General features: G+C 33.1%; 1 protein-coding gene across 1 annotated transcript in view; it reads left to right on the top strand.

Annotated features, from left to right (window-relative positions):
- The window catches only part of DIP-delta (Dpr-interacting protein delta), a 687,368-nt gene extending 670,817 nt beyond the window's left edge, over positions 1-16,551 (top strand). Inside the window, exon 8 of the mRNA XM_072545958.1 lies at positions 16,246-16,551. Within this exon, the coding sequence (XP_072402059.1) occupies positions 16,246-16,340 (95 nt within the window). The 3' untranslated portion in view covers positions 16,341-16,551. The remainder of the gene's footprint in view (positions 1-16,245) is intronic.
- Positions 16,552-16,979: the final 428 nt, after the last annotated feature.

Genomic DNA, 16,979 nt, shown 5'->3' with positions numbered 1-16,979 from the left:
ACAGGAAGCATAAAGAAATGCCAAATAGGTAAACTTAAAGACAAAGATGGAAATCTTATTGTAGATCTAGAGAACAAAATAAAAAGATGGACAGAATACCTGAATGAATTATTTGAAGACGATAGAAACAACTTAACTCAGATAATCAATGCAACTGGGCCAGACATATTGAAAGAAGAAGTAGAATACGCAATAAGAAACGCTAAAAATGGAAAAGCAAATGGATCTGATAAAATTCCTACACAACCGTTGAAGCTTTTGAATGATAAATGTGTAACCATATTATTAAATTTTGCAGCGAGGAGCTAAAACAGTTTCCCCTCCACTTTCCTATGTCGATCTTTCGAATGTAACTTCGTTTCGAAAGGTTTTAAGTTTCGAAAAATTGGATGAATTTTATAGCTATAAAATTCAATATAAAGTTTAGATTTTCATTCAAAATTTGTGCAAATTTTACTTCTTAATGTTTATAAACAATGGAGATATAATTAACAAAAAAATTGTCGCTAACTCCGTTCCTATTGTTCATAGAAGGTTTATTTTTGTTAAATTAGTTAGTTAGTTTTGTTAAATGTGAGTTTTTTAACCAGCTATCTAATGGTTGTACGTACAAGTCTGTAGCTTAAAAATATAGAAGTTATTACAATTGTTTATAAGTAAAAAACATACCCCTTTTTCAAACGTTTATTTTGTAAATAATTTCGATGAAAACTCAATATTCATTTAACTTCTGAGATAGTCTAAGTCTTAAAGAATCCTATGAAATTTGCTGAATGTGTCTAGCATCATGCATAGGGCAAGCTCAATAGTTTAAATAATTAGTCCCAGGGATAAACAAATTGAATAACTTTTAAACTATTTGACCGATAGGGGGGAAATTTCGCAAAAATTTAAAGGACGGTCATTCCCCAATGTTGAAATGTATTAATAACATTTTATTTTTGTTAATAAAAAAATTAATTAAATTCATAAATTAGTGCAAAAAAACTGCTTTTTTGCAAATATCTCCGTAAATTATTTATCAATTTTAATTGAAAAAACGGGAAAATAAAGATATTCTTGATATAAAAAAATGGTATAAATATTGTTTATTTAAATTATAAGGGAAAAAACTTATAGATAAAAAATCAAATTCTGACCATAAATTATTGTTTAAAAAAAACGCAAGGTAAAAATAGGAGTATTTTTTATCTATTCGTCATCTAGTAACCCCCACCTATGTCTTAAAAGCTTCAGATATCTGCGAAACATTATGCCGTGAAATCAATGATTTTTGTATAACCAGACTGGGCTAATTAGAGTTCATAAATAATCCCAAAGTAGTATTTCTTAACTTGCGTTTCTGTTTTAATTAAAATTGTTTTCAATCAGAATCTGGTTCACACGTAGTAATCGCGGAATGTGTGAAGTTTAATAAATATTTGATTTCGCAAACTTTTAAATAATCCAAGCGTGGTCTTGCTTACCACGCACGCAATGTTGTGATAGTAAGTCAGTATACACGTATTAACAAATATCTTAACAACGAGTATCCATCATTCTTCTTCCCGTGCAATATCAGAGTTATCTGACGTTGGTGATCACCATTGCGAAGGCTTTTCAATCTTCTGCCACATGGAATAATTGTCAATTCACGAATGTTTTTAACCTAGAAACCTGTTTTATTCCTACACCTCTACGGTCTTCTTTTTTGCCTTTAAGGATCAGTTGTAATAATTTATATAGATTTTCACTTACTATATGACTCAGATAAGACATTTTGCGGTGTTTATCAGTCTTTGGTAATTCTGTATCTCTGTTGACTCTCCTTATTACTTCCTCATTAGTCTTTCTTGGTTTCCAAGATATCTTCAGTCTCTGTCTATGAATCCACAATTCCAATGCTTCAATTATGTTTATATTTAATACTTTTACTATCCAGACTTTTGCTGCATACAAAAGACGTACGAAATATAGCACTTAATCATTCTCTGTCTGAGTTCTAAACTGAGATGATTGTTGCAAAGACATGACTTCATTTTCATAAATGTGGTTTTAGTAATTGCTGTTCTTAATTTTATTTCTATGTCTGGAACTAGTTGATCCGGTAAAACAGTTCCCAAATATGTAATATTGTGAACTTTTTCAACTTGGACTCCATTTAATGGAAGATCTGCATCTGGATGTGGGTTACGACTAAAGACTAGAAATTTGGTTTTGTTTGAGTTTATTTTAATGTCCATTTCCTCTCCTACTTTGTGAATACGATCAAGCACAATTTAAAAACCTTCAATATTTTATGACATAATTACTGTATGCTGTAAACTCTATTAAAAAGTTCATCCAAGTACCGAGGGTCATATAAAAGTACATCCTCCCCCGGCTCCTAGACTAGTACTCATATTTTTATTTGACTCTCGACTTATTCTTACTTGATTGTTTTATCAAAACACTATATACTGGTAAAATGATAAATTTGATTATAATTTTATAATAAATTTATTGGAACAATAAAATACTTTGTTATCATTCTGTACTTATGCGAAGTGACTTCCACACAATATTGTTACAAAAGCATTGACATGTTCAAAATATTTACTTCTTGAATTTGAATTTATATCTCATTTCCCATTTCCAATATCGTAAAAATGCATTTTTCTCTGTGGTCTTTAGGAAAAGCGTAAAACCTCCGAAGGAGCGAAAATGGGTCTGAAAAGGATTCACAAGAACGAATACTTGGAGATTACAGGTGTAATCAATGACGGCTAAAAATCGCTTTTCACTAGATTTGAAAATAATAGGAAAGAGGAGTTTAATGCAGTTAGTTAGTATCTCGGCATTCGTGGTTTTAGGATAGAATGATCATTTTGTTCTGCTTTAACAACTTTGTTGATTTTAGGAGACCTGTCCAGATTTGCCGAATTCTAATTTATAAGATATGTATATTCTATGACTCTATTATTGACTATTCCAAAGTGAAAATCGAAATGTCATATTAAACTCATTTTAAAGCAAAATTGTGGCTCTTTCCAAGTACAAATAGTAAATTAATTTTTTTATGTTATTTAATCATTTCTGGCCGACACACTAGATGCCATCTTAGTAAGCTATCACTTGTATTGAAAATTATGTACAGAGGTACATCTTTTCGGCCTTACATAACTTTGAAATCATGTAATTAATTACGTGGCTTAAGGTTCTAAACCAAAGCTAAAATCCAAAAACAATATATATATTTATAATATATTACAATATGCAGCATGCTCATTAAATTATGTGGTCTGTCATTTACTGTTTTACTTTAGTTTATTAACCATATTTTTTTATGTAGCTTTATTATATCTTTATAAAAAAATATATGGACGCACCATTATTATATTTTTAAGAAAATTTATGACCGCACCAGTAGTAGGTTACATAAACGAATATATTATTAAATTCTTTTGTGCCTCTATAAAAAAGAACAACAGCTATAAAGAGAACAGAAGTTCAACCCTAAAGCATTGGCCGAAATAGTCTGTACAAATGTTTCACATTTAAATCAACAACAAAGGATTGCTTGTGATACTTTGATAGAAGCTATGAACATTGTCTTCTTCTTGATGTGCCTATCCGTTACGAATGTTGGCGATCATCATGGCAATCTTTATCTTATCTGCAGCAGTGCGGAAAAGCTGCATAGATGTTGTAATGAACCAGATTCTGAGGTTCTTTAACCAAGATGTTCTTCTTCTTTCTGGACCTCGTTTTCCAAATATTTTTCCTTGCAGGATGGCATGAAGGAGAGAATATCTGTTTCAAAGGTCATTAATGGCACTGGAAATTTTGAAAAATATTTTTGACAACCAATACATTTTTGAAGTAGCCATGATTCTATTGTTAGATGATTTTCGTCAGACTCTTCCAATTGCTGCGGACGAACTAATATATGCATACAAAAATTATCCAATTTGTTTCAGTATGTAAAAACGCTCCAATTAACAACTAACAACTAAGTGTTTTTACTATAAAATTAAAGTGAAATTGTGTTTTCGAAGCAGTTGTAATAGCAAGATCTGATTTCATGAATATGCGTAAAATACTCTGTAACCCCAAGCTATCAATCTCAATAAGATTAAGGACACTAAAGTATTATGTGTGGTCTCTATTACTATATGGCTGTGAGACCTGGACATTAAAACAGTATGACGTCAACAAATTAAATTCATTTGAAATATGGATGTACTGCCGAATGCTAAGAATAAGCTGGACCAGCAGAACGAATGAAGAAGTACTGAGAGCAATGAACACACGTCCTCATCTGGTCAATACTATCAAAATTAAAAAGACGTCATATCTAGGACACATAATGCGCTATAGGGAATTTGAGCAGCTTCAGGTAATATTAAAATGCAAGATTAAAGGTAAAGAGGCATAGGACGAAAGAAAAAATCTTGGCTACGAAACATCAGAGATTGGACCCACACAATTAGGTACTCAATTATTCTTTAAAATCCACTAGGAAACTAAGTTTCTGTAGCTGGCTGTACACCATGTATCAAAAAAAAAATTGCGAGGATAAACAAATCGCAAGTCCAACCATTGAAAAATTATGGAATTAACTTGCGCATGGACAATTATTCACGCGTCTGAAAAGCGTCTTGGTTGTATATTTTATTTACGCACCGCAAAAAAACAAAAATATTGTTTATCAGAATGCATTGAATTGATTCAACTTTTTTTAGACATATTATTTCTGATTTTTTTTGTTTACTGTAAAATTTTTAACTTTGAATATATATATATATATATATATATATTTATATATATATATATATATATATATATATATATATATATATATATATATATATATATATATATATATATATATCCTACGGCCCAAAATTAACGCACCACTTTAAACATATCATAAGTTTGAAGCTATTTTTCTTCTAAACGAATAATTGTTTTCTAATGATGTTTTTTTCATATTATGACTCTGTTTCTAGCGAATCAATGTATTAATGTTTTCTAAAAAATATCAACGTTTTACCCGTATACAGGGTGTAAAAATAAAGTTGTTTTTTTTTTTTCATCGTTTTTTGCAACACCCTGTGGAATTAAATATAGGTAAAAATATAAATGGTAGAAATAAACGGTACATCTTAATAGTATTTTGAGATAGATTTATTCTTTCTAAAGATTTTCGTAAAAAAATTATCTCGATATCTCTATTATCAAAGATTATACAGAACTTTAAATGTAACAAGTTTTCATTAACATTTTAGCACAGAAAACAATACTTACATAAACTTTATTGATATTTAATACAAATAAAGCGTAAGTAAATATAACCTAAATAATCTTTAACAATTTTCATTCCCAAAACTACTTATTAGTATTTCCACCTCTACATCTAATTACTTCTTCGCAGCGACGAGGCATACTTAAAATTAAGCGGCGTATTTGGTCTTGATCAATTGCATGATAAACTTCTCTTCCTATAACTTCTATGTCGTCAAGAGAGACAGGTGGTGGTTGTCGGCTCCTGAGTTGGCGATCAATAATATCTCACAAATTTTCTATTGGATTGAGATCAGGGCTTTAGGGTGGCCAGTTCATAGTTTGTATTCCAACCTCGTTCAAATATTCATGGACCACACGTGCAACATGTGGTCGAGCGTTATCATGCATTAGAAGAAAATTATTTCCTATATAAGAAGCAAATGGAACTAATGGTTAGACAAAATATCTGTAATATACCTTTCACTTGTTAAGGAATCTCTTCGTAAAGCAACAAGGTCCGTTCGCGCTGTAAGAGATATTGCTTCCCAAACCATTACAGATCCTCTATTGAATAAAGTAATAGGTCATATATTACATTGTGCGTAGCGTTCTCTTGGCCGTCGAATAACTCTCTCGCGTCTATCTGTGCTATATCAGCAATACGTCGATTCATCAGTGAACAACACGTGCTCCCAGTCATCAACATTCCCGTCGGGGTGCTCTCTGGCAAATTGTAATCTACTTCTACGATGATTTACGTTTAAAGCTGGTTCTCTGATTGGTGTCCTTATATGCATATCCTGTTCAGCGAGAGGCCTTTGTATAGTGTTTCTATTAATTTGAATATTATGAACATTTGCTACTTGTACTTGTAGATGTCTTATTGTGAGAAACCGTTCTCTTATAGCACGAAGCCTGATAAACTTATCTTGTCGTGGTGTTATAAGTTTTTGAATTAAATATATATATATATATATATATATATATATATATATACATATATACATATATACATATATATACATATATACATATATATATATATATATACATATATACATATATATATATATATATATATATATATATATATATATATATATATATATATATATTTATATATCTATATGCTTTTATCGAGTCAGTAGTCTCTTATTAATATACAAAACCCATTAAAAACTTATTACCATTCTCGTGTATATTCCAGAATTGTCATTAAAACACTGTAAGGCATGTTGTCATGTTGTCAGATATCGTTAGAAATTTGTCCTCGAAGCAGAAAGCTAGATGTAGTCGAATTTATTGGTGACAGCAAGTCTACTTTGCTGACGACACATTGAAAAAGCATTTTAATGTTTTCCTACTGAGAATAGTGTAATGAACAACTAAAGTTTTGCATGTCTGCAGAAAACGTTGGTTATCAACGATACTTACATTGGCTGTTGAACTTGAACAATACATCGTTCCTTCTCATTATCTGCGGTGGTTAGAATAAACAATTAATTATGTTTATATACAGGGATGTGTATGAATAATTAAAAAGTTTATAGAGTAACAAACGATTGACATTTGTGGGCATGAAGCGTCGCACATATCTTATCTCTACCAGAGCTATATAGTTTCATTCAAGCACGACATTTTTTTTGGTTTTCTTTTTTTATATCTCAGAGATTCATTTCGATGTTTTATTGAACAATATTTACTCTTATTTTCAGATGGTATACGATAAAGGTTGTTTACTTTTATAATGTACTTTTTTATTTAGTACCTGACCCTGCTTCCTACTAGTATTGGTTTCTACAATTTTCTACGGGTTTGCTTAAGTTTTCGGGGTTTCGCCACTGGGGTGGAGCTGAGAATCGTAAATAAGTAGGAGAGTCTAGTGATGCTAACTGGATTATTTCAAGTATGAAATTGCTTATAACTATCCAAATATCTTTTTTGATGAATATATTGTACTTTGAAGCACTATTGTCTTACCCTATATACCTACAAGGTTATATAAATGTATACTGGTTCAAATCATATTATTTTTACCCATTTTATACCAATAAATTTTAAGTGTCCATTTTCGAAATTTCGTTATCAAAGTAGGCATTTCATTTGAAATGGAAACTTTGCACTGAAAGTAAATAATCAAGAACAACCTACCCGCTTCGTCCAGTGAATAATCGAAATCGAAAAGTCCCTCATTTAATTAAATGGGATCTGATGACAGACGGGGAACAGAATGCCAAACATTCTGCTCCCCGCCGCCGGAAAACTTCCACGGAGATAATGTGAGGTTCCCCTCGAATCAGCTATTGAAACCAGTTGGAATTCCTGAGGCTAGAGATGTCCAGATTTGCCAAATTCGCTCAGGTTTTGTCGAATGCCTTTCAATTTTCCTCAAAGATTGTTGCATACCACAGATACTTAAACGCATCATTACGCTTTGCGACAAGTTCTTTACACACGTAACAGTTTTCGATTTAATAAATGTTTGAATTTACGCATCACTTTTAATCAAAGGTAAAAGTTGACAAGGACGGAGTATACTTTAAAACTTTTTTAATAATAACTTTGAAAGTATACGGGGAGTTCACAAGACAAAAGTATTTTTATGTTAGAAATGAAAACTACGAGGGTTTTTGTGATGTTTCTTTTTGTCTCTTTGGCCATAGACGCATTCAAGTTATTATGAATAGTTTGGTGTTAACAACCTAGGGGGCATTAACTATTACTCTATGAATTTTTTTTATTGAAGTCGCTGAATAATTTTGAATTTTTTATTTCATGAAGATGCAGAATTGAGCTCCCTATGTCCAGATTGGCTTAATAAAACACTTCTTCTTTGTGCAAATCTTTATTCCCTTTAGTGCCGAATTGTGTATTTCTCTAATTTTTTCTAATTTGTTCAAATTGCCGAGAAGAGCAGAAAAATCAATTATATATTATATACTAGTACAGACAGAAAATAGAAAACCAGTGATAGCAAGTTATCAGTATCTAATGATTTGAAGATAAAACAAGACAAAAAAAAAGGAAAAAAACTGAGAATTACCGAATTTGTGATTATTAAATTATATAAATTAAGAAAAAACTTAGCTAAGACGTATGAAGATCGTGTGAAAGAGAAAATTGAATTGGAAAATATCGACATTAATAACAAAACGCTAGATTTATTTTTTTATTTAGCGTATGGCATTCCGACACATCTACAATAAACAAAACATTACAATAAACGTTCAAATTAACTCGATATAAAAATTCCTAAATTATGCCCAGTTTATAGGCAAACGTCGTGGTTGTTTATATAGTTAATCGACTCGATCGTCGCAAACAGGAAGTCTTGTGAACTGCTCTCGTAGGCTCGCTGGCGGCACTCCTCCGTTATGTGCTTGATAGATTTGACCTCGCCGCAGCTGCATGACGGTAATGGTAGCTTGCCCCATTTGTGCAACATATCTGTACATCGACCATGTTGAGTTCTGATGCGATTAAGTGTGCACCAGATCTTACGTGGTAAGTTAAATCCGGGAGGTGTTTCTGTGACGCAAGGTACGGCTGTATTTTATTAAGATGCCGATCATTCATGGATCCATTTGGTTCTCATGTTAAACCCTGTGGCTGCGGTTGATTCTGCAGTTTGTATTGGAGATTTTCTGGAGTGCAGTCTACTTTTGGTTGCATCTTCTATATAGTTATGAATCGGCAGCACAGTGTTGCTAAGGATCTTGTTACATTCTTTGGTAAGCAGATTGAGTCGGCGAAGATGTGGTGGTGGAATGTCGCTCAGCACTGATAGCCAATGTATTGGTGTAGATTTGATTACTTCAGCGATCATACTTATGGTATTATTTAGCTATACATCTATATTTTTAACGGGAGTACTGTTGATCCATATTGGCGCGCAGTATTCAGCTACGAACTAAACAAGAGCTAAGTCTGAAGACCTGAAGCCTTCATTTTTGAAAGTAATTTCCTATAACCTCTAGGTCTTCCGTAAGAATCTCTTCAGCTTCTTCTGGTGACCTTGTTTGGGTTAATAAAGCCCAGTCATCAGCATAGCCAAACTTTGCTAATGTTGTTGTCGGCATGTCTACAATGTAAATGCTAAAAAGCAGTGGTGCGAGTACCGAGCCTTGTAGCAGACCATTTTTGAGTTTTCTGTGGGTACATTCTTCGGATTCTATAGTTACTTGAAATACTCTATCGATGAACATATTTTCTATTAATCTAGCGGTGAATTTGCAACGAATAGTACATCATCATCATCATCTTGGTGCTACAGCCCTTAGAGGGCCTCGACCTTCTCAAGCTTTCTACGCCATTCTATTCTGTCCCTCGCTTGCATTTTCCAGTTGCCGACTCCGATCTTCTCGGCATCTTGTGTTTCGAATAGTACATAAGAGTTTATAAATCATTCCTTCTCGCCAGACGGTGTCGAAAGCTGCTGACAGATCTATGAACGCATCAGAACTCGTTAGTTTTCTTTAAAAGCTGGCTTCTACTAGTATGTAAGTACAGAGAGATAACACCTGGTCTGTGCAACCTCGATTTGGTCTAAAATCTGCTTGCTCAATTGATATAGCTTTAAGGATTGTTGGGCTTATTCTGTTAAAAATTGGTCTTTCGAGTAGTTTAGACATTATAGACAGTGGAGCAATTGTTCGATAGTTTTTTGGGTGGTCAGCTGGTTTACCTGGTTTTAGTATTGCTATGACTTTTGATTGTTGGAATTCCCGTGGAAATCTGCCGGTCTGAATTATGGTTGTGAAGACATTATGATAGCCAGGTTTTTGTGTATTTCCCGCAATTGACTATGAATTCGGGCTAGATGCCGTCGAAACCTGGAGCTTTACCCGGGGAAATGTCTTTAAGGGTAATATCTATTTCTTCAATTCTGAAAGGGCCAGAGTTTTCGGTCTCGATTGATTGCGATTTCAAGGTTTTAAAATATTTCTTTATGTCTCGTGTGTGAGATTTCTCTCTGGGAACCCTTGATGTCGAAACAATACGAGATGCCACTAAGTTTGGGTTTATACCTGCTTTCCATTCAAGCTCAGGATTTCCGACTTGATTTTTTAAAGTTCAGGTTTTCTACTGTCTCAGTTCATTTTTGCTGTCGTGTTGCATTCAGACTATGAATAAGTTCATCTGCGATCTCTTGAACTCTGGTATAATATATCACTATTTTGACACCATCCCGGGATAAATTCTTTTCGATAACCTCTTGGCATGCTCTTCTTGCTGTGCTTATCACAGCCCCGACAAAACGACCATAGCTCTTACTGATAGGAGATATCCAGCCCAGGAACTTGTCAAGCTCAGAAGCGAACTTCCCCCAGTCTGCTCGTGAAAAGTTTCATCTTGGCTTAACTTAAGTAGACTGTGCTTAAACTAGGTCCTTATCTAACACCTTGCGGATTGGTAGGTGGTGTGGATGTAAGAGAGAAATTTGCGGTTTGGATAAAATAATGCTGGGAGATTGGACCTGAGTTCTCCAGGTTTTAGATAGAAAAAAAAGCTAGGAGCTTGGCAGAAGCACTAATCGCATGAATAAGTTTGTTTTTTAAAAAACATTCATTTTATCCTAGTCCCAAACTTGATAAGTAATAAGGCGATATGATTAACAATTTATATGTAGATATGTTAAGATTTCATTTTTAAAAATTTTATATGATATAATTTTATATGTCATAAAAGTTATATATGACCTGATTGTAATCACTTATCACACAATATTTCTCTACGTCCTTCGTAATTTTATTGTCGATTGAGCTCTTGTTAAATAAGCACAATATTTGTGAAAGAAATTGGTGGAAAATTCATGGACGCATAATAAATCAGTCGAAAAAGCAGTGCAAGTCATTTATTGAGATTCTACCGTTTATATTACAAAAATTTAAACGACTCGTTTTCCATTTAAATGCCCCTTTCAGGGGTACTTGAATATGTTGGAACGGAGATGGATTTTTAAATAACCTCTTAGCCCTTACCCGACTTAATGTTTCTACTAGAGCACTTTCTGTGGTGAGATGCGGCTTCCTTTTTTCGGTTTCCGCGGCAATCGCCCATTCATTTTAACTCCTGCTCTCGAGATTTATCTTACCAATGCTTCTGTTTATCTTTATACTCTATTTTCGATTTCGGTTCTTTTCAATTCTATTGTTTCAAAAACACTATATATTACTCTTTCCCACACGAACCACAAACACTTCCACTATTTTTTATGGCTAAGGAAGTACGAGGTGTTAGGAAAATACGAGAATAAAATAGTATAGTAACTGAAGGTAAAAATTTAGTAAAAGCCATCAATTTGTTTAATATAATGTATAAAAATCAATGACTTTTTACCCTTAAAATATTTAAAAACAACCGTTTCATGTCCGAAATTTCCAATCATTTGGTAGTTTTACCTGGAAAGTTTTTCGGGAGTTTTGAAAATTGGTAAGATTATAGATTTCCGTATGCTCTATTCGAATTTCAACTGTGACACCTCGTATCTCCGCCGCTTATGCCTCCATATTGAAAAAAATAGCGCCTAATAACAATTTCTTTACAATATCTCTTTTCCGACGCATTTCACGAACAAAACATTTATATACAAAATTAAACTAGTGAAAATGTTTTACAATTTATGTATTTACAAGTTAATATTTTTTGGCGTACGGGCGCAGCAAAGTACATTTTTTAATATGCGTTTTTGAAAAAAAAAATCATTTCCACACCAACTAAGGGTAGAGTAAGCGGCGCGTTTTTTTTTATCATGGTATTTCCTGTAGGCCTCATCTACATCTGATGCACACATTCGAAATTTAGTGTAATCTCCTTCGTTTTGCTGTTCCTGATGGTTCAGGCGTAGCGAATTCGTCTTGGGCGCCGATCGTGACGTCAAAAAACCGAAATTTCGCCCGCATCATCTGCGATGCGATTATCAAACTCATCACAGACTTCATTTTTTAGTTCACCAAACGTCTGCTCGAAAATAGTCGCAGTTTTTTCCTCTTCATCGAAATTATATGATTTGTGAATTATTACACTACAATTTGTACATACACCGGAGCATTTTAACCCAGCTTTCTGCAATCACATGCTTTCTGATATCCCTTTTTACATTTAGAAGAAATAAGTTTTAACAGAAATTCTGGAGCTGGAACTCAAGTCGGAACAGGAATTAACCCATTTTTGTTTCTGATTTATCCCCATTGTTCTACATCTTGTTAATTCTCGTAACACTGCTGAATCTGATGATAGGTTTGGAATGAGTGTTGTCTTGCTGCTGCTTCTGTTGGTGGTAGCGACGTAATCATAAATTTACTTTTATATGCTGATTTTGTAAAGCACGCTAATCTATACTCGTTTAAAGGCATGCTTTTGTTACTTTTATCATCACTGTAACCGTGTAACCGTAGAATTAAAGAAGGAACCGTTTTCCTATTTTAGCAATGATCTCTGTATTATCATTTGGATTTTTAAATACCTGAATACCGTCGTTTAAATTATAATTTTTTTAGGAAATTATTGAATTTTATTTTTTCTTGATAAAAATGTGCAGAAGTTGTATGACAGCCACTGAAGGCATGTAAAAATAAAATTTAAAAATAATTTTAGGAGAGAGGCCTCACAACCTGGACTATAATACTTTTAAAGCTGTTTAGAATCATTTTTTTTGTACGCCATTTTGTTCCTGTTGATGAGTAATGTCAATATCAACAAAATCTATCAATGCCGTACAAAAATGTTTTATTGTAATATCCCACTTATTAGAGGGAAAATAATTTTCCTCTCATATGTAGACAGATGTACCGTGAAAAATTTACGGCATATCCAAAAATATTATATTATGCAACTAAATTAAAATTAGTGAGTTTTATATTGGCTTAAATGACTTACCTAATACTTAAAAATCTAGGGATACCCTCCCTCTTTCTTGAGTGGTAAGTTTAGTTTACCTTACCAGAGTAAGTATCACTTTACCTGTACCCATAAAAATTGACGGCATAGCTTCTAAAGTTGTTATTACATATTGTATTATTGATTTATATGTGATTTCTGCTGGGTCAAATGACCCCATAAAAATGTCCCATGGGCTTGTAGTCTATAAGAACCACAATATCCAACCCATAATAACAACTATTTGGGTTGCCTTTGTATAGGCCTATAATAACTAAAAACTAAAAATGTCAGTTACTTGCATTTCAGTTGATTGCCTACTTAAAATTCAAAATTTTTTTTAAGTTTTTCCACACATAGAATTGTTACTTTTAAGTAACAATAAACAAAAAAAAATTTAAAAAAAATTAACATATTCATTTAACATATTGTTGGCTGGTGTCACATTAAGACACATACTATAAGTTACATTGACTGCTTTGTTCATACATCCGTTCAAAAAATGTTTTTTTAGTCAGTTGCTATCTAGAACCCATTCAGACACATTGTCTCAGGGTCAAGAGCATCCCCCATTGGGAGTGCTACGTTGCGATGCAGGGTATCTCTTAAAAGCTTTAACATCACACCATCTTTTTAACAAAAATGTAACACATAATAAATTTTGTACCATTATAAGGGTTTTCGCCCAAATGTTTAGTGGCTTGAATCATGTACACCCGGTAAATATTTAACCACATTGCTTTTTTAACCTTAGTCAAAATTTAACCTTTAGGTTTGGGGTCTTTTTATTATACCTTTCATAAAGAATTTTTAAATAAAACTTTTACTTCCCGAAGTCTCGAACAGGGTCTTTTTTTGCATATTTCCCTATACTTAAGTGTGAACTCTAAAGAGGGATGGTGGAACAGTGGATCTATGGTGGAACACTGTGTCGACTAAATCTGAGGTAGGCATTTTGCTCTATTATCCATTCTCTTGCTACCTCAGGATCTCATCTTTGGGGTATAGGGAGTCAGAATATAGATATAACTCGTTTTTATACTTATATTATCTATTACCATATAGTTGATGATTTATAATACAGTACTTAATTGAAGATATAATGCAATTTACTTGGACTCGCATGATGTTAAGCATATTAATAAAACTGCTGAATTTACAAGGTTAACTTAAAGCGTATCGAAAGTATCTTGAAACAAGACACACATATTGTACAATAGGTGTGCCCTACCTTTCTATTGAAAAACAATTATTTATTGCAATAGAATACTGATACTTCTCATATATTTGGAGTGCTTTATTTATCTCAGTAGGAAAAAAATGTGGAAGTTACTGAAATGAAAATGTTACCTTTGATGTTGAATAAGACTAGAAGGAATGACTGAAGGAAGGACCAACACTATTCGAGATGGGAACCATGCATGCCGGAGTGCCACGGGGAGCGTTGTTGTCGCCGTACCTACCTATACACAATTTTCACGACAGATACTTCAACCGAGTCTGTACTCTAACGACACTTCAATAGCAACTAGTAGTAGCGATCTCGACCTGACAGCGGGATACTTACAAGCGACTCTTAACTGTTAACTACAATCCTGTTGTATTAGGTGGAAAATTGCGATCAACCTGGACAAAACACAGGCCGGTATGTACAAAAAAGGTGCAACCTAACAGGGTAATAACCCTGTTCAATACTCCAATTGAATGGGCGAATAATTGCAAATACATTGGCATTACGTTAGATAAAAAACTAACAAGCACTGAGCACGTCAACCAAACGATGCACAAGGCGAAGTTTCTTAGGAATCTACTTACTTCACTAATAGGGTGAAAAAGTAGACTAAAGTTCAAAACACAGATCAGAATGGCAAATGCTATAATTCTGCCAACCCTCGCATATGCCTCAGCGGCGGGGTCCTGCGTGCAAGTCAAATGGACGAAAATTCAGACCGTGCAAACTTCATAATTAGGAAGGCTCTGAATCTTCCTAGATATATACCTTTAAAGTACATATTTAGGGATTCTCAACAAGAGCGAGTTATGAAAATGATTAACGAACGTGCACATGAAATGTTTAACAACCTTAGGAACCATCCGATTCGAATACTAAGAGCGTTGACAAACTACGATCCAAACGTGAGGACGGTATATAGACGGCCCAGACAACCGTTTGGCACCCTGACATAGCCACATGATACCCTATCAACGCAGTAACAGAAGGACAAAAAAAACACACAAAAAAACAAAAAAGATCACAAAAATTAGTGAGCAGTGACAAAAAAGACTGCTCACATAAAAACTAACAAAAAACTAATTATTTTATTTTTTTAATTTAATTATGTTTATTAATTTGTCTTTTAGTAATCATTTACACTAAAAAATATAAAAACCATATATATATACATGGGGTGTGTGAGGGCTGTATAGTCCTAGGAATGCACACCTCACTCAATACTCTCTTCTTTTTATTATTAACTTATGATTGTGATTAGGGAAAGAGCTGGAATAATTACAGTATCAAAAAAAGGTTTAAGAACAAGGACTGAAATGGTTCAATCACATCGGACGTAGAAATAAGAACTATGTAGGACGAATGATAACGCTGATAGAAGTTAAGGGAAAGAGATGTAGAGGAAAACGGAGGAGAAGATGAAAGGACTATGTGTTGGAGGACTTTAGAGAGAAATGTCTAATTGAAGAAAACATGATGAACACGAATGAGTGGCGAAGAAGATGTTCCTCGATATTTTATTGACTTAGTTAAATAGTAGTATTTTCTGTTTGTTAATTTCTTCTTTTGCTATTATAATATAGGTATATGAATTATAACTTATAATAGGCATACGAATAAAGTTCAGTTTGATTTTCCAGTGTATATTTTTTATGTTATCTATCTTGTGAATAAATTTAAAGAAATGCCCGTTTATCTTTTTGCGAAATATTCCTACATCACTAATATTGCAATGAAAGTGATATCTCAGATTTCTATATATAATATTTCCGATCCGAGAAAGTTAATGTTCTTAGAAAAACATCCGTTAAAGAAATGCCTTCGTAGTGTGGTAACAGTTGATATCGATTTCTAAGAACATAATGTAATATATGACTTTTTTGTTTCAGGATGTGTTAGCATGGTGAGGTGGGCAGCGCCCCAGATTGCAGCTGTGATTCTTCACTGTTTTTTATCGGGTACGTTTTCCCTTTCTCAAAATTAATGTACCATATCAAGTAATCCTATCTGGAAACAAACAATATTAAAGTTTGCCTCTCAGCTTTTGTGTTGTTACACCTCATTTTTCGGTTTTTCAACATTCTTGTGACTTTTAACTCTTCCAGGTGTCGGGTTTTACTAAAATTGTTTTTCAGGTAATAGCAAGGGTTTTTACATCCAAATAATCGAACTTACATTGGTAATAAATTGTTGTGTTAAAGTTAGAATAAAGGTAAAGATATTAAAAATATTTTTTCACATCTTTTGAAATAAAATGTATGGTTTTTCCCATATTTTGTAAAAATTTAAGATGCCACAATTAAATAGTTTTCGATTCATATGCTTATATTTATACAGGACATTATTAAATTCAACCTACATTGCGCCACCCCAGAGAAATATCACTGATTGATAAATTTCTAATGAATGAGCATAAATTTTTGATACGCTTAGGTTGAGATTTTAAAAATTAACTTTTTTTAAAATCAATTTGGTTGCAATCAAATTTATCATAAATACATTATTCTACAGGTTAACATAGATCAGAGTCGATTTGCTTTTTTAATTGTTGTGTTCACTTAAAGACTTTAAGAAAGAACTTAAATAAATAACCGGAATCTGTGCCTCTCCGGTCCAGATAATG

The sequence above is a fragment of the Diabrotica undecimpunctata genome, chromosome 10, assembly GCF_040954645.1.
Source record: "Diabrotica undecimpunctata isolate CICGRU chromosome 10, icDiaUnde3, whole genome shotgun sequence".
Lineage (NCBI taxonomy): Eukaryota > Metazoa > Arthropoda > Insecta > Coleoptera > Chrysomelidae > Diabrotica > Diabrotica undecimpunctata.
Note: the sequence above shows the minus strand (reverse complement) of the source record. Positions and strands in the feature narration are given on the sequence as shown.